This window comes from Rana temporaria, chromosome 8 (genome assembly GCF_905171775.1).
Source record: "Rana temporaria chromosome 8, aRanTem1.1, whole genome shotgun sequence".
Lineage (NCBI taxonomy): Eukaryota > Metazoa > Chordata > Amphibia > Anura > Ranidae > Rana > Rana temporaria.
This window is the reverse complement of record NC_053496.1, coordinates 48,176,917-48,195,152: the sequence shown is the minus strand read 5'-3', so window position 1 is coordinate 48,195,152 and position 18,236 is coordinate 48,176,917. Positions and strand designations below refer to the sequence as shown.

The 18,236-nt window shown below is 43.1% G+C and overlaps 1 protein-coding gene across 1 annotated transcript in view; it reads left to right on the top strand.

Annotated features, from left to right (window-relative positions):
• LOC120910393 (alpha-2-macroglobulin-like protein 1) overlaps positions 1-18,236 on the top strand; it is a 182,277-nt gene that overhangs the window by 134,884 nt on the left and 29,157 nt on the right. Inside the window, exons 29-31 of the mRNA XM_040322150.1 lie at positions 6,898-7,060; positions 8,837-9,039; positions 12,156-12,371. Of these exons, the coding sequence (XP_040178084.1) occupies positions 6,898-7,060; positions 8,837-9,039; positions 12,156-12,371 (582 nt within the window). The remainder of the gene's footprint in view (positions 1-6,897; positions 7,061-8,836; positions 9,040-12,155; positions 12,372-18,236) is intronic.

Sequence of the window (18,236 nt, the reverse complement as noted above, 5' to 3'; positions counted from 1 at the left end):
GTCACTCAACTCAAGAGGACCAACCCTGGATCACAAAGTGGTGACTCAGATTTGCATCAGCGTTACAGATCTGTATCCCTGTTTCTGGGACAATGAGGCCAGTAGGGTCAGTACAGCAGTTGGGCAGTTTGTATAATTAGGTTTATTTAAGCAGAGCTTTACCCATAACAACTTGATAAAAAGTAATGTTCTTTAGCAAGGAACTTTCATTCCACATTATTAATTGTGCTTCCAAAATGAGTGTGTGCTGTAAATTGCCTCCAGCATTGCTCCTGTTTCTTATTGCTGGAGGCTGCTATTTTGCCAAAGCCATGGGCCCACAAGAAGCAGTAAATCTTTAGCACATTATGTTAAACTTACCTTAAAACAGCGCCAAGATGTAAGCCCTGCAGACGCTCTCATCTTCACCCGTCTTGCTTCTGGGTTTTGCCACTGGCAATGACATCACTCCAACACATGCGCGTGGGAGCAGCCATTCACGGCACAGGGCTCTGAAGAAACGGCATGGGTGGCCGTTTCTTCACAGCGCACGAGCCAGTGATGTCACTGGCTGAATGTACACAGAATATCTCCTAAATGGTACACATTTAGAAGATATTTACACTACCTATAGGTAAGCCATATTATAGGCTTACCTGTAGGTAAAAGCAAAAGATGGAAGTTTACTTCCACTTTAAAACCTTCTGCAACGTACTGATCATGCTAAAGCAGTGGTTCTCAACCCTTTCCTCAAGTACCCCCAAAAGCCCATGTTTGCAGGTTTTCCTTTATCTTACACAGGTGCTTTAAATCAGAGTCAATGGCTTGGTATTTTGGACAGCCATTTTATCTAAGAGAAATTCCCAAAACATGGCCTGTTGGGGGTACTTGAGGACAGGGTTGAGCTAAAGGACCGTGCGCTGGAGGATTCATACTTTTTTGCAAGGGTACCCCAAGACTTATTTTATCAGTTTATAGTTCTAGACTGATTAATTATACTTCTATTTATTTAGCACATCTTCCCTTGGTGAGCAAAATTATAAAAAAATAAAAATAAAAAAAATTCAGTTAGGGATTGTGATGGGACTATAGGGGTGCTGATGATAAATCAGGATACAGGTATTCGATAAAAATATATTCTATTTAGTTATAGCATATAGAAAAAAAGTAAAAAAATACAATGACAGAGAAATATACGTGGGCGATATTTTCCAAAAAAATGTTCAGCATTCGTCGTTCTACAAGTTTCGCCAAATGGCTTCGTCAGGAACAGATGTGAACATTCTTTTCTAATATATAAGTATAAACAGAGATTACATTGTTACAAATGCATATATAGCACATATGTATTAAATCAAAGAGGAAAAGAAAAACCACAAAAGAAAAGGAAAACAAGCATCTATTGATAACAATTTAAGCGATACCTGAGATGATCAATGAAACCGTTAGAAAAGTTTCTCTGAACCCGCTTGTGGTTGGCTCAGAGTTTGATTAGTGTATTCCCTCTAGTTGCTGAGCATCACTTCTTGTGGGTGGGCTGGACAACGGTCCAAATATGATGATCCACGAGTGAGGAGTATATCCCTTTAAAAGTATGTGTGGCCCTTTAGTGATCTTTGAATGCCTACAGACAACATTAAATTAATTAGTATATATGTATATTGAGTTGGTCCTTCCTAGGGCTCCCAGACCAAGGCCCCGTACACACCATAGAATCCATCCGCTGAAAAATCTCAGCGGATCGGTTTCAGCGGATAGATCCTATGGTGTGTACAATCCAGCGGATCTGTTTCCGCGGATTTTTCTCCCATGCGATGGATTTCCAGCAGATAAATATTTGAAGACATGTCTTCAAATCTATCCGCTGGAATCCATCCCAACGGATTGATCCGCTGGTCTGTACAGACTCACCGGATCAATCCGTCCAAAGGGATCCCCCGCATGCGTCGTAATGATTCGACGCATGCGTGGAATTCCTTATATGACTGCGTCGCGCACGTCGCCGCGTCATCATCGCGGCGACGGCGCGACACGTCATCGCCAGAGGATTTCGGCGCGGATTTCGATTCGATGGTGAGTACACTCCATCGCATCAAAATCCGCGCAAATCCTCGAGAGGATTTATCCGTGGAAACGGTCCGCTGGACCGTATCCGCGGATAAATCCTCCCGTGTGTACGGGCCCAAGTGTTAAATGTTAACCCTTTTATGTAAGAATAAGTCTTTACAATTTACATAATTAAAGCCTATTAATTATCCAGACTAAGCCTTAGGAAGGGCCAACTAAATATACATATATACCAAGCTGGTTCAGAGAAACTTTTCTAACGGTTTCCTTGATCATCTCAGGTATCGCTTAAATTTTTATCAATAAATGCTTGTTTTCCTTTTCTTTTGTGGTTTTTCTTTTTCCTCTTTGATTTAATACATATGTAATATATATATGCATTTATAAAAATGTAATCTCTGTTTATACTTATACAGGTGATACTCGAAAAATTCGAATATCGTGCAAAAGTTCATTTATTTCACTAATGCAACTTAAAAGGTGAAACTAATATATGAGATAGACACTTTACATGCAAAGCAAGATAGTTCAAGCCGTGATTTGTCATAATTGTGATGATTATGGCTTACAGCTCATGAAAACCCCAAATCCACAATCTCAGAAAATTATAATATGGTGAAAAGGTGCAATATTCTAGGCTCAAATAGCTAGATTCAGATTGGCGAGCGCATACTTGCGGCGGCGTAGCTTATGGCATTTAGGCTACGCCGCCGTAAGTTCGCGAGGCAAGTACATGATTTACAATGTACTTGCCTACTAAGTTACGGCGGCGTAGCCTAAGCGGGCGGGCGTAAGGGCGCCTAATTCAAAATAGGCTGAGGGGGCGTGTTTTATGTTAATTAGGCTTGACCCGACGTGATTGACGTTTTTTTGGAACTGCGCATGTGCCGTGCGCCTACATTTCCCAGTGTGCATTGCGGCTAAGTCCGCCGCACGGGCCTATTGATTTCGACGTGGACGTAAACGACGTAAATCCCTATTCAAGGACGACTTACGCAAACAACGTCAAATTTTCGAATTTCGACGCGAGAACGGCGGCCATACTTAACATTACTATTCCATCTATTTGATGGAATAAATTTAGGCCGCTAATGCGCTACGTAAACGGCGTATCTGTACTGCGTCGGCCGGGTGTACGTTTGTGAATAGGTGTATCTACTGATTTACATATTCTACGCCGACCGCAATGGAAGCGCCACCTAACGGTCAGCCTAAAAATTACACTTTAGGATACGAGGGTGTAAGACACTTACGCCTCTCGTATCTAAACCTAATTTAAGCGTATCTGGTTACCAGAATACGCTTAAATTAGCGCGGGCGCACATTCAGACTTAGGCTGGCGTATCTACTGATACGCCAGCCTAAGTCTCTCTGAATCTGGCTAAAAGTGTCCCTCTCTAATCAGCTCATTAAGCCATAACACCTGCAAAGGGTTCCTGAGCCTTTAAATGGTCTCTCAGTCTGCTTCAGTAGGAATCACAATCATGGGAAAGACTGCGGACCTGACAGTTGTGCAGAAAACCATCATTGACACCCTCCATAAGGAGGAAAAGCCTCACAAGGTAATTGCAAAATAAGTTGGATGTTCCCAAAGTGCTGTATCAAAGCACATTAATAGAAAGTTATGTGGAAGGGAAAAGTGTGGAAGAAAAAGGTGCACAAGCAGCAGGGATGACCGCAGCCTGGAGAGGATTGTCAGGAAAAGGCCATTCAAAAGTGTTGGGGACTTTCACAAGGAGTGGACTGAGGCTGGAGTCAGTGCATCAAGAGCCACCACACACAGACAGATCCTGGACATGGGCTTAAAATTGTATTCCTCATGTCAAGCCACTCCTGAACAACAAACAATGTCAGAAGCATCTTACCTGGGCTAAAGAAAAACAGACCTGGTCTGGTGCTCAGTGGTCCAAAGTCCTCTTTTCTGATGAGAGCAAATTTTGCATCTCATTTGGAAACCAAGGAGCCAGAGTATTGAGGAAGAATGGAGAGGGACACACTGCAAGATGCTTGAAGTCCAGTGTGAAGATTCCTCAGTCTGATTTGGGGAGCCATGTCATCTGCTGGTGTTGGTCCACCATGCTTCATTAAGTCCAGGGTCACCGCAGCCATCTACCAGGAGATTTTGGAGCACTTCATGCTTCCTTCCACAGATGAGCTCTATGGGGATACTGACTTAATTTTCCAGCAGGACTTGGCACCTGCCCACACTGTCAAAAGCACCAAAACCTGGTTTAACGACCGTGGGATTACTGTGCTTGATTGACCACCAAACTCACCTGACCTGAACCCCATAGAGAATCTATGGGGCATTGCCAAGAGAAAGATGAGAGACATGAGAACTAACAATGCAGAAGAGCTGAAGGCCGCTATTGAAGCATCCTGGTCTTCCATAACACCTCAGCAGTGCCGCAGGCTGATCGCTTCCATGCCACGCCGCATTGAGGCAGTAATTGCTGCAAAAGGAGCCCAAACCAAGTACTGAGTACATATGCATGCTTATACTTTTCAGAGGTCCGATATTGTTCTATGTACAATTCTTGTTTTATTGATTGCATGTAATATTATAATTTTCTGAGATTGTGGATTTGGGGTTTTCATGAGCTGTAAGCCATAATCATCACAATTATGACAAATCACGGCTTAAACTATCTTGCTTTGCATGTAATGAGTCTATCTCATATATTAGTTTCACCTTTTAAGTTGCATTAGTGAAAAAAATGAACTTTTGCACGATATTCTAATTTTTCGAGTATCGCCTGTATATTAGAAAAGAATGTCCACATCTGTTCCTGACAAAGTCATTTGGCGAAACATGTAGAACGTCGAATGCTGAACATTTGTTTGGAGAATATCACCCACGTATATTTCTCTGTCGTATTTTTTTAGTCCCATCACAATCCCTAACCGGATTTTTTTTTTATTATTTTAACAGTTCTTTAAACTAATAAACAGTTTGAGAGAGGCTGTTCTAGCCCTTCCCAACCTTATATTGAATAGTAATTGGATTAATGTGGATAGAAGGATATATACATAAAAAATGGTCAGACTTTGGAGGCACCACGGGACAATACAAATATAAAATCAATATTTTTTTTATAAGAAAACAAAAATTAAAGCATGTGAAATCATGTGTGAATAAAATCATTCATGGTAAATATACCAATTGCATAAGCAGTATACAAAAGTACATCTCATTGGTAAAATTGGCTATTGTACAAGTGCGTCTTCATGAGTCAACGCGCTTCGCTTGTCTGTTTCCTTAGGACGTGCAAAGAGACAAAGTTCACTATGTACATAGAGAGAACAGACGACAATTTACATAAATTAACAAAGTAAATATAAATATCAATCACTCTCTCTATGGATGTACATCAATAAGTAATATGCACTATATTACCAAAAGTATTGGGAGGCCTGCCTTTACACGCACATAAACTTCAATGGCAACTCAATCTTAGTTCGTAGGGTTCAATATTGAGTTGGCTCGCCCTTTGAAGTTATAAAAGCTTCAACTCTTCTGGTAAGGCTGTCAATAAGGTTTAGGATTGTGTCTATGGGAATGTTTTACCAATCTTTCAGAAGCGCATTTGTGAGGTCAGGCACTGATGTTGGATGAGAAGGTATGGCTTGCAGTCTTCAATCTAATTCATCCCAAAGGTGTTCTATTGGGTTGGGGTCAGGACTTTGTACAGGCCAGTCAAGTTCTCCACCCCAAACTCGCTCATCCATGTCTTTATGGACCTTGCTTTGTGCACTGGTCCAAATCATTTGGTGGAGGATGGATTATAGTCTGGGGTCGTTTTTCAGAGTTTGGGCTTGGCCCCTTATACACACGATCGGTTCGTCTTATGAAAACGGACGGATGGACCGTTTTCATCGGACAAACCGATCATGTGTGGGCGCCATCGTTTTTTTTTATCCATCAGTGAAAAAAAATAGAACCTGTTTTAAATTTTTCTTATGGTTAAAAAACCGATAGAAAAAAACGATCGTCTGTGGGGAAATCCATCGGTCAAAAATCCACGCATGCTCAGAATCAAGACGACGCATGCTCGGAAGCATTGAACTTCATTTTTCTCAGCACGTCGTAGTGTTTTACGTCACCGCGTTGGACACAATCGGATTTTAAACTGATGGTGTGTAGGCAAGACTGATGAAAGTCAGCTTCATCGGATATCCGATGAAAAAATCTATCGGATTAGATTCCATCAGATATCCGATCGTCTGTACAGGGCATTAGTTCCAGTGAAGAAAACTCTTAAGGCGTCAGCATACCATGGCATTTTGAACAAATTTTATGCTCCCAACTTTGTGGGAACAGTTTGGGGATGGCCTCTTCCTGTTCCAACAGGCAAGGTCCATAAAGACATGGATGAGCGAGTTTGGTCCTGACCTCAACCCGATAGAACGCTTTTGGGATGAATTAGAGCAGAGAATGGGAGCCAGGCCTTCTTGTCCACATCAGTGTCTGACCTCATAAATGCACTTCTGGAAGAATGGTCAAACATTCCCATAGACACACTCCTTAACTTTGTGTACAGCCTTCCCAGAAGAGTTGAAGCTGTTATAGCTGCAAAGGGTGGGCCAACTCAATATTGAACCCTACCAACTAAGACTGGGATGCCATTAAAGTTCATGTGTGTGTAAAGGCAGGCGTCCCAATAATTTTGACAACATAGTGTATGTTCCCACCTTGCCTGGTTGAGCGAGCACGTGCCTCTAAAGTCCAACTATTTTTTATGTACTGTATATATCCAAACTTATACTGTTTAAAACTGTTTGGGCTGGAGTTGTTTAAAAGAAGGTACTTTAACAGATTACTGGATGTTGATTCTTATGTTTGGAAACCAGGATGCCCCGTTGGGCCCTGCTCTCTCCTGCCTTAAAAACAGCATCAGTGGCACTTCCAACACATACACGCTGGCTCTATTGGCATACACGTTCACCCTGGCCAATGACCTGGAAACACGGCAGACGCTTCTGGACAGGCTCTACCTGCTTGGTCAGTCTACAGGTAATGTGCAAGAAGGGGTAAGATTACATCTCATGTATGTTTTTCATTTGTCACACCAGGGCTGTATGGCACTCGAGGGCTAGTGCCTAGGGGCAGATCCAAGCCTCGATATGTACAAATGCTAAAGCATGGGTCGAATTACAAAAATCGCAGCTAAGAATTTTCCTATAAATTTCACACCATTTAGTGGGCTGCAACAATGGCTGATTTTTGTGCGGCCATTGAATTTGGGTGATCGGGCATGTTGGAAATTTTTGGAAAAACAAACAAATTTCTAATCAATGATGGGAGAAGCGTACGAAAAATATAATTTAAAAAGAAATGCGTATGAGCTGTGACCTGGAGAGAAAAGAAGATTCCGGCCACAAACTCTTTTCTGTAGCAACATGAGGTGAAATTGAATGCTTGGTTGCTCGAATTTCGAAATAAATGGTGGCACCATCAGATCACAAAACGCACTAAAATTCAGATTTTGAAAAAAAAATTGTTTGGAATTCGACACATGTATGGCTGGCCTTAGAGTTCTCAGACGCTTCTTTATAGCTCAGGAAACATAAATCCGTCTCTCCTTTCTCTTATCTGGTCATAATTCCCCTTATTGCAAGACCAGGTGCCAGGTGCCAGTTGCCAACATCCTATGATAATGTAGACAAAGACCAAAACCCCCATAGGGGTTTTAAGGGGAAACTATTACACCACAATCATATAATTAAAAAATATACATTTATTGTAACAAGATTAAAGTTAAAAAGACGTCAACAATGAAAAGAGCACCAAATTATGCAAACGTTAAAGACACGACTTCGGCCTAGCTCCGGAGCCGTGGCCATCTTGGTACACCCGGCGGCGGTCTAGTAGCCGCATGAGCAGGGAGATGTGGACATTACAGTATGGGGGAGATGTGGACATTACGGGGGAGATGTGGATATTACAGTATGGGGAGATGTGGACATTAAGGGGGAGATGTGGACATTACAGTATGGGGGAGATGTGGATATTACAGTATGGGGAGATGTGGACATTATGGGGGAGATGTAGATATTACAGTATGGGGGGGAGATGTGGATATTACAGTATGGGGCAGATGTGGATATTACAGTATGGGGGGAGAGTTTAATAAAAAAAGTAAAAAAAACTGTGCGTTATAATTAATCGAAATTAGTCGAAGTGTTTGGTGGATGTTTGAAAGTTGAACCCTCTAACAGTTTCTTTTGTATTACTGTATTAGTAAGAGCTTTGTGCTAAGTTCTTGGCTCTGAACACTTGGTGTACCCATTATGCCATCCCTACACTGGGTTCTTGGGTCAGCACACCTGCTGTGCCTTTATGAGGGATTCCAGCCATCCTTGTACTGAGTTCTTGGTTCTGCACACCTGCTGTGCCCATTAAGAGGGTCTGCCAAATCCATGCACTGAGCTCTTGGGTTTGCACACCTACTGTGCCAATTATCAGGGGTTCCTACCATTCCTGTGCAGTCTTTCTAGGTCTGCACACCTGCTGAGCCCATTATAAGGGGCCCCCACTATCTATAATGGCATTTTACTGATGCTATAGTATATAGAGATTGTAACAAAGGTGGACAGACATGCCCCAAACTCCCAGGCAGACAGGAGCAGAACTGAGAATTATGGCAGAGAGATCTCACTGTTTGAGCAACCAAGATATATTAGAAGCCAGGGGCTGACTCTCCGGCCTCCACCTATCTCTTTTGGGTAGGTTGATTCTTGCCACTGTTTTTTTTTTACCTGTCACTTACTCAATCCTTCTGTTCTCCAGGAAGTGACTTGCATTGGCCATACTCTTCAAGCTCTTCAGAGGGTTATGTCCTAGCATCAGCCAGTGTAGAACTGACAGCTTACGTCTTGCTGGCATTGGTCTCTGGCCCTCCTCTAAGCACAGAAGAGCTAACGACTTCTTCCCGCATTGTCAGCTGGCTGTCCAAACAACAAAATCCTTATGGAGGATTTGCATCCACACAGGTGAGGAAACTGCTGATTTGTCGAATTTTTCTCAATTTGATTACATTTCTTATCTTCACCCATTCCTTAATTCTTCACTTTTGCTCTTCTTATCCTGTACACCTGACTGAGGTATTGCAATGTCCTACAGCCGTCATGACCTCAAATTTACCCCACCCTAACCCAGTTTACGGACAGGGGCATATAGAGCGCAGAGTGAACATGCCAAACTGCCCCTCCCCCCAAGATATGTGAGCATTATGTGTCAGCAAAAATTTCCCCCCTCCCTGATCACTAATCTGCATGCTTTCCCCCTAAGCATAATTTCCCCTTTCTCCCAGTACAAATTCACCCCCTTGCTGATATCCCCCCTTCCAGCACAAATCTTTGCCTCCCCATCCCCCAACTCAAATGCCCCTTCTCCCCCAAAAAATCATTCCTTCCAGCACAAATCCTCTACGCCTAAAATGTCCTGTCCATTTTTTAGCTCATTCATGCATCCAACTCCTGATGATTGGCAATAGGCCATGAAACGCGTTGAGTGTTCATCCATGGGTGCCAAGTATAAGTTTTCCCTGATAACCATATCATATTACGTCTTTCTATCAACTATATATATCATATATTAATTATTTGTATGCATTTGATTTTTATTATTTATATTTGTCACAAATCATGTTCATCAATTAATCATTTGCTATTAAATGTTGTATTATTATTATTATTATTATTATTATTATTATTATTATTATTATATTTATTGATTCTTTATGACTACATTCTGTATCATAAATGCATTACCGTTATCTGTTTTAATATGCTTATTATTATTATGGATTACCCTTAGGGGATTTTGACATTAAACTTACTCATGATTATCTCATACATTATTATATACATCAACATGCTTAATGCAAAGTCCCAACCCCATTTCCTATCGGTTTCGCATACATTTAGGGATGGAGGTAGGCTGATGTTGTCTTAGGTTGAGACAGGTCACATTTGTTTCCATTTTTGTGAATATGTAAGAGAGCACCCACTCATCCATTGTAAACACACAAAACATGAAATTAAAATGAGAGAAAAGCTCATGAGTCCTCCCCCCATTATGACTTCAGCCTGCCCCACCCTTGCTTCCTCCAATCAGGTAAGATCCGATAACATGTCCGCCTTCCTTCTATGCTACGCTTCCAGCTCCAGGTCTATTCTTTCTCAGGTTTCTGTAATTTGACCATTGCTAGTATACACATAGGACCCCAAAAAGGGACAAAAATAGCTTATAATGATTGTAGTACATTGACCTTAAAGTGGAGGTTCACCCTCAAAACAATTTCTGACATCACACGGAGCCGCGCCATCCTACCGACAGAATGCCGTTTTTTTTTTTCCTCAGCACATACCTCTTAATCACGATTTTGACCTCATGGCAATCCCGCGGGAGTGGGCGTTCCCAAGCACTGCCTGTGATTGACAGGCTTCCGAACGGCGCATACTGCGCGTCACAGGTTGCAGAAAAAACCCGAACGTCGGTGCGGCTCTATACGGCGCCTGCGCACCGACGTTCGGGTTTCACTGTTATGCATGGTGTTGTTCACAGCTACACCAAAGCTAAAAAATGCAATACCACTTTATTAAACCCAGAAGACTGAGGTCCATATTGCTCTGCACTTACAGTATATGCTCTGGGTCTCTGTCTTCTGGGTTGAAGGTACTAGCAGACATCTGGAAGTAGGGCTTTTACTTTCAGACATCTTCTCTAGCACTTTCTTCGATATGTAATACTAATGCCTTGTACACACAGGCGGAATTTCCGACATAAAAACTCAGACGGAAGCTTTTCATCTGATATTCCATCTGTGTGTATGCCCCATCGGACTTTTTCTGTCTGAATTTCCGTTTGTCTGGATGCAATTCCGACGGACTAAAAACCACGCATGCTCAGAATTAAGTCGATGCATGCTCGGAAGCATAGAACTTCCTTTTTTCTCTGCTCGTCGTAGTGTTGTACGTCACCGCGTTCTTGACGGTCGGAATTTGGTGTGACCGTGTGTATGCAAGACAGCTTGAGCGGAATTCTGTCGGAAAAACCGTCAGTTTATTCCAACGGGAAAACCGGTTGTGTGTACAGGGCATTATAGTTCCCAGTCATTTTGATAGCTAATGTGCACCTTAAACCTCCCTTTATTGGCTTATCACTATGATAGGGGACTTCTTTTTACAGGCCAATAGTAAGGTATAGGAGGCGATAGGGAGCTTTCCACATTTAGGCACTATTAGGGCCAGATTCACATACCCGTGGCGCAGCGTAACGTAAACCGTTTAGGTTACACCTCCGCAAGTTTTCAGTCTAAGTGCCCGATCCACAAAGCACTTACCTGGAAATTTGCGGCGGTGTATCGTAAACACGTCCGGCGCAAGGCGGTCCAATTCAAATGGGGTGGGTACCATTTAAATTAGGCGTGCTCCCGCACCGGACGTACTGCGCATGCTCCCATCGCAATTTTTCCGACGTGCTTTGAGCGAAATTACGACGCGCCGATGTTTTGAGAATCGCGACGTCAACAAAGGCGTAACCGGGAAAAAGAAAAAAATTAAAAAAAATTCAAAAGCGACGCGGGAAAGACGGGCATACTTTAACATGGTGGAGTAATTTTCCATCATGTTAAAGGTGCACTATCTTTGCGACGGGAATCTAACACTTGCGACGACGTAACGACGGGAAAAATCTTCGTGGATCGCCGTAACTCCTAATTTGCATACCCGACGCTGGTTTACGACGCAAACTTCCCCCAGCGGCGGCCGCGGTATTGCATCCTAAGATCCGACAGTGTAAGTCCATTACACCTGTCGGATCTTCTGGCTATCTATGCGTAACTGATTCTATGAATCATTCGCATAGATACTCTGAGAGATACGACGGCGTATCTGAGATACTCCGTCGTATCTCCTTTGTGAATCTAGCCCTTAGTATTTGTTTATTTGCCTAGGGCTTGGGGCTTCTCAGCTACAGGAGGTCACATCTGTATGGGTATGTTTTACTTCTGGTAACATTTTAGTTAACTCCATACTTTAGTTTATTACAAAGCTAAATGAGCTACATTATAGTTGGTTTGATCTTTACTCTTCTTTGCTCACAGGATACAGTTGTGGCCATCCAAGCTCTTGCTAAATACACCGAACTCACATTCAACCCCAACTCAAACCTGCTGGTGACGGTCTTTGAAAAAAGCGGCTCTCTGAAGCAGTTCCAGGTGGACAAGACCAATCGTCTACTCCTTCAGAAACAATCTCTGCCTAACATTCCTGGGACATACAAACTAGCCGTTAAGGGCGATGGTTGCATTTTCACTCAGGTGCCTCTCCTCAACTTTTTTTATGTTTTACTCTGAGATACTAAGCACAAACAAATGTTCAGTATGGGGTTCCTGTTCCCCAACAGGTACCCTTGGTTCAAAAACATCTACAAATGCCTCGGGTAACTGAATGACATAAGTCTCTGCAGTGCTGTCCTTAACCACTTGGGATCCGCCTGCCGTCAATTGACGGCTACAGCGCGGATCCCAAAAGCCAACAGGACGTCAATTGACGTCCGCCCCTTTGGGCGGTCCCTGCGCGCGCTCCAGAGCGCGCAGCGGGGAAAATCTGTGTTGGCCGTGTCCCTTGGACACAGCCAATTACAGATCGCCGCGAACGGCCAATCAGAGTGGCCGTTTGCTAGGCGATCTGTGCGGCCAATGAGAGATGATCTCATATGTAAACATATGAGATCATCTGTCATTGCCGTTTTACACAGAGACAGCGGTGCTGTCTCTGGAGAGGAGACCGATCTGTGTCTCTTGTACATAGAGACACAGATCGGTCACCCTCCCCCAGTCACCCCCCCTCCACCTACAGTTAGAACACTTTATAGGAAACATATTTAACCCCTTCCTCACCCCCTAGTGTTAACCCCGTCAATGCCAGCCACATTTATACTGTAATTAGTGCATATTTATAGCACTGATCGCAGTATAAATGTGAATGGCGCCAAAAATGTGTCCGATGTGTCCACCATAACGTCGCAGTCCCAATAAAAATCGCAGATCGCCGCCATTTCTAGTAAAAAATAAATAAAATAATAATTCTGTCCCCTATTTTGTAAGCGCTATAACTTTTGCCCAAACCAGTCGCTTATTGTGATTTTTTTTTTTTTTACCAAAAATATGTAGAAGAATACGTATCGGCCTAAACTGAGAAAAAAAAAATATATTTTTTTTTTAATTGGGATATTTATTATAGCAAGAAGTAAAAAATATTGTATTTTTTTCAAAATTGGCGCACTTTTTTGTTTATAGCGCAAAAAATAAAAACCGCACAGGCGATCAAATACCACCAAAAGAAAGCTCTACTTGTGGGGAAAAAAGGACGTCAATTTTGTTTGGGAGCCACGTCGCACGACCGCGCAATTGTTAGTTAAAGCGACGCAGTGCCGAAAGCTGAAATTTCACCTGGGCAGGAGGGGGGTATATGTGCCCAGTAAGCAAGTGGTTAAAAGTAACTGCTGCTCTTTGGTGTTACAGGAACCTGAAGAACAACACTAACGTACATGTAAGGAGGATGCTATTAATCAACATTAAACTTGGTTACTGCCCCATAGTCAAAAGACGTCCTGTTTTTAAAGATGGATATCTCGGTAACGGCAGCAGCTGCTGCCACAACCGAGGTATTCATCTTTAGTGCCAACGGTCCTGTAAATGATAACGGCGGTCTCCGTGGCGGATTCGCCGCGAGATCGCCGTTATCGGTGGCGGGAGAGGGGCCCCCCCTCCCGCCGCTCTCCCGCGCCCTCCGCCGCTTACCGGAGCCGTCGGTAGCGGTGGAGGCGATCGGGTCCATTCGGCAGCTGTGTGGGTATGCGACTGAGGGAAAAACCGCGCCCACCCGTCCCCATAGCTCTGCTGGGCGGAAGTGACGTCAAAACGTCAGTCCCGCCCAGCGTCTTAAAGAAACAATTTTTTTTTCTGCCATTTGAAAAAATGACAGTTTCATATTTTTTTTTTCTTTTTTTTGCATTTAAGTCTAAATATGAAATGCGAGGTCTTTTTGACCCCAGATCTCATATTTAAGAGGACCTGTCATGCTTTTTTCTATTACAAGGGATGTTTACATTCCTTGTAGTAGGAATAAAAGTGATCATTTTTTTTTTTTCAGTGTAAAAAATGATAAACTAAATAAAAATAAATAAGAAAACAAAATTTTTTTTTTTTTAAAACGCCCCGTCCTGATGAGCTCGCGCACAGAAGCGAACGCATACGCGAGTAGCGGCCGCATATGAAAACGGTGTTCAAACCACACAAGTGAGGTATCGCCGCGATCTTTAGAGCGAGAGCAATAATTCTAGTCCTAGACCTACTCTGTAACTCAAAAAATGCAACCTGTAAAATTTTTTAAACGTCGCCTATCAAGATTTTTAAGGGTAAAAGTTTGACGCCATGCCACGAGCGGGCGCAATTTTTAAGCGTGACATGTTGGGTATCATTTTACTCGGCGTAACATTATCTTTCACAATATATAAAAAAATTAGGCAAAATTTATTGTTGTCTTATTTTTTAATTCAAAAAAGTGTTTTTTTTTTCCAAAAAAAGTGCGCTTGTAAGACCGCTGCGCAAATACGATGTGACAAAAATTATTGCAATGACTGCCATTTTATTCTCTAGGGTGTTAGAAAAATATATATATAATGTTTGGGGGTTTTAAGTAATTTTCTAGCAAAAAAAACTGTTTTAGTCTCGTAAACACCGAATCTGAAAAACAGGCTCGGTAATCAAGTGGTTAAAGTGGTTGTAAACCCTTTACAACCACTTTAACCTACAGGTTAACCTAGATTAAGGCTTACCTGTAGGTGCTTGAAATATCTCCTAAACCTCCACGGTTTACGAGATATTTATTAAAACCACGGGTGCCGATGGCTACGGCGCACTTTAGCAACGGCGATCGTGCCGTTCCAAAGGGAGGCCGTGCCGTGACTGGCGGCTCCTGCTCGCATGCGAGGGAGTGACGTCATCATGGCTCTGGCCAATCACAGCGCCGGAGCCGTGATACATGGAAGTAACCCCCGGGAAAGATGTCGGCCACCCCGAGCGGTGTAAGAGGACAGCTGCGGGGGCTTTGTTCGGAGGTGAGTATTACATAATGAGCTAGTATGCTATGCTCATTATGCCTTTGTCTTGCAGGGTTTGTTATTTTTTTGGTGCCTTTAAAGTGGATGTAAACCCTGACATATACCCAGTGAAATGAAGAGCCTCACATGATACACAGGGATGGAACAAATCTCCCTACATAAGTTTTACATGTATCTGCTGTCTTCAGCTTTATATATTCACTAGAAGGAGCACATCCTGTTAGAGATTTTCTCTTCCTGTTCAGCACTGGGAGTGGATTCTTGGCATACAGCCAAGACAGCTGATTGGACAAAAGGCACACATCCCCTCTCCTCATAGGCAAAGGAAGGAAAAAATGTGCAGAGCTGTGCTGTGACAAGACAAGCTCTCTGCTAATCTATTTATAGCAACCTCCCCCGACACAAATTTCAGGCTTGTTTTATCTTGGTTGACAGAACTTTTCAAAAGTTATATTGCTGATAACAGAGCAATGAAACAGCAGAAACACACAGGACTTAGTGCTTTGGAGAGAGAGTAGAAAACACTACAGATATATGTGCTTTAGTCAAATTTCATGAATCGGGTTTACATCCACTTTAAGGCGTACCCCATGTGACCTGCTGTCTTTGTGATTGGTGGATTTCCCTCAATCAGGTAACAATATATCAGTGTGCATGTCATGGTATGCTGTAGTACCTTGGAGACCTAGAGGGTGGAAGGTCCTATCCCTGGTCTTTCACATGTTGCTAATGGATGATGGTTGTAGCCCAGTTTTGGGTTTCTCCTGCACAGGAGAGTATGGCACTATTGGCTGTGCTCCTCCCAGGGGTCACAAGCATCTTGAGTTTACGTCAGAGGTCTCCAAACTTTCTAAACAAAGGGCCAGTTTATTATCCATCAGACTTTAGAGGGGCCAGCAAGAGTAGAAAATGTCCTGGTGCCTGTAACAATGCCCCATCATTGGTGTCAGTGGGAGGAATTGTGCCCCATTATTGGTTTCAGTGGGAGGAATAGTGCCCCATCATTTGGGTCAGTGAAAGGTATAGTGCCCCATTATTGGTGTCAGTTGGGAGGAATAATGCCCCATCATTGGTGTAAGTAGGGGGAATAGTGCCCCAGCATTGGTGTCAGTGGCAGGAATAATGCCCCATTGTTAAAGTAGTTCTAATGGCTCAAGGTTTTTTACCTTCATGCATTCTATGCATGAAGGAAAAAAAAACCTTCTCTGTGCAGGAGCCCCCCCCCCCCCCCTAATACATACCTGAGCCCAATCACAATCCAGCGATGTGTACGAGAGCCTTGTCTCTTCTGGGATTCTCTCTCCTCATTGGCTGAGATCACAGCCAGTGAGCCAATGAGGAGAAAGAGGGGGGTGAATGTACACTCAGAGCAGCGGCTCGGGATTGGGCCTGCTTGGGTGCCCCCATTGCAAGCTGCTTGTTCTGGGGGCACTCTGCAGGAGGGAGGGTCCAGGAGCGCCGGCGGTGGACCCAAGAAGAGGAGGATCAGGGCCGTTCTGCGCAAAACCATTGAACCATTGAACAGGGTTCATCTGTAGTGGAGAAGGATCTGGGGGTTTTAGTTGATCATAAGTTTAATAATGGCATGCAATGCCAAGCTGCGGTTTCCAAAGCGAGCAAAGTCCTTTCTTGTATTAAGAGAGGTATGGACTCCAGAGACAGAGATATAATTTTGCCCCTGTACAAATCATTAATAAGACCTCATCTGGAATATGCAGTTCAGTTTTGGGCCCCAGTTCTCAAAAAGGACATCGGGGAACTGGAGAAAGTGCAGAGAAGAGCAACCAAACTGATAAGAGGCATGGAGGAGCTCAGCTATGAGGAAAGATTAGAGGAACTGAATTTATTCACTCTTGAGAAGAGGAGAATAAGGGGGGATATGATCAACATGTACAAATATATAAGAGGTCCATACAGTGAACTTGGTGTTGAGTTATTCACTTTACGGTCAACACAAAAAACAAGGGGGCACTCTTTACGTCTAGAGGAAAAGAGATTTCACCTCCAAATACGGAAAGGTTTTTTCACAGTAAGAGCTGTGATTTTTATTTTTGTTTTTATTTTGTTTTTTTGTTTTTTGTGGTTGAACTGGATGGACTTGTGTCTTTTTTCAACCTGACTAACTATGTAACTATGTAACAGAGCAAGCATGTATGACACGTCTGTTATTAAAAATAGAATAAAAAGTCTGTGGGAAGAATAGTGCCCAAAGGGCTAGATAATAGCAAGCAAGGAGCCACATCTAGCCACCAGGACACAGTTTAAAGACCAGTGGTTTAGGTGAAGAGACCTGCAAGGTAAAGCCATAATGTGCTAGTATGCATCGCATTATGTGAAACTTACCTGAAAACAAAGCATTCCATCAATGCAATGTCATGACTGGAGGACGCTTCCATCTTCACCCATCTTCCTTCTAGGTCTGCAAACTCCGTCTGTGTGACTGGCTGAAGTTGCGATGACGTCACTCTCCCGACAGCGCAGGCAGCCACCGGTTACAGCACAGGATTCGGAAGGAATGACCCGGGTGGCACTTCCTTCAGAGTGCATGCGTCGATGAAGTCATCAGCTGCATATATAGTAAATATCTCCTAAAACGGTGCATGTATAGGAGATATTTACAGTACCTATAGGTAAGCCTTATTATAGGGTTACCTATAGGTACAATTCATTTATACGAGTTTACTCCCACTTTAAGGGTTTATTTTCTTTATCGTACATCACGGGACACAGAGCGGCATTCATTACTATATGGGTTATATGGAGTACCTTCAGGTGTAGACACTGGCAATCTCAAACAGGAAATGCCCCTCCCTATATAACCCCCTCCCATAGGAGGAGTACCTCAGTTTTTACGCCAGTGTCTTAGGTGTTAGTCATGGTTTAGCTTGCCTCCGCATCCTTGGGATTAGGTGAGCTACCGGTTCTGTCCAAAAAAGCCTCAGCGCTAAAGTGGTCAGTAACCGGACCCCAAACCCTTGGGGTATAGCCCATAATGCTTTTCTTTTTAGAGAGCTGGACCCTGGGCCCAGAACTTAGAAACCTTTGCGTACCTAAAGTT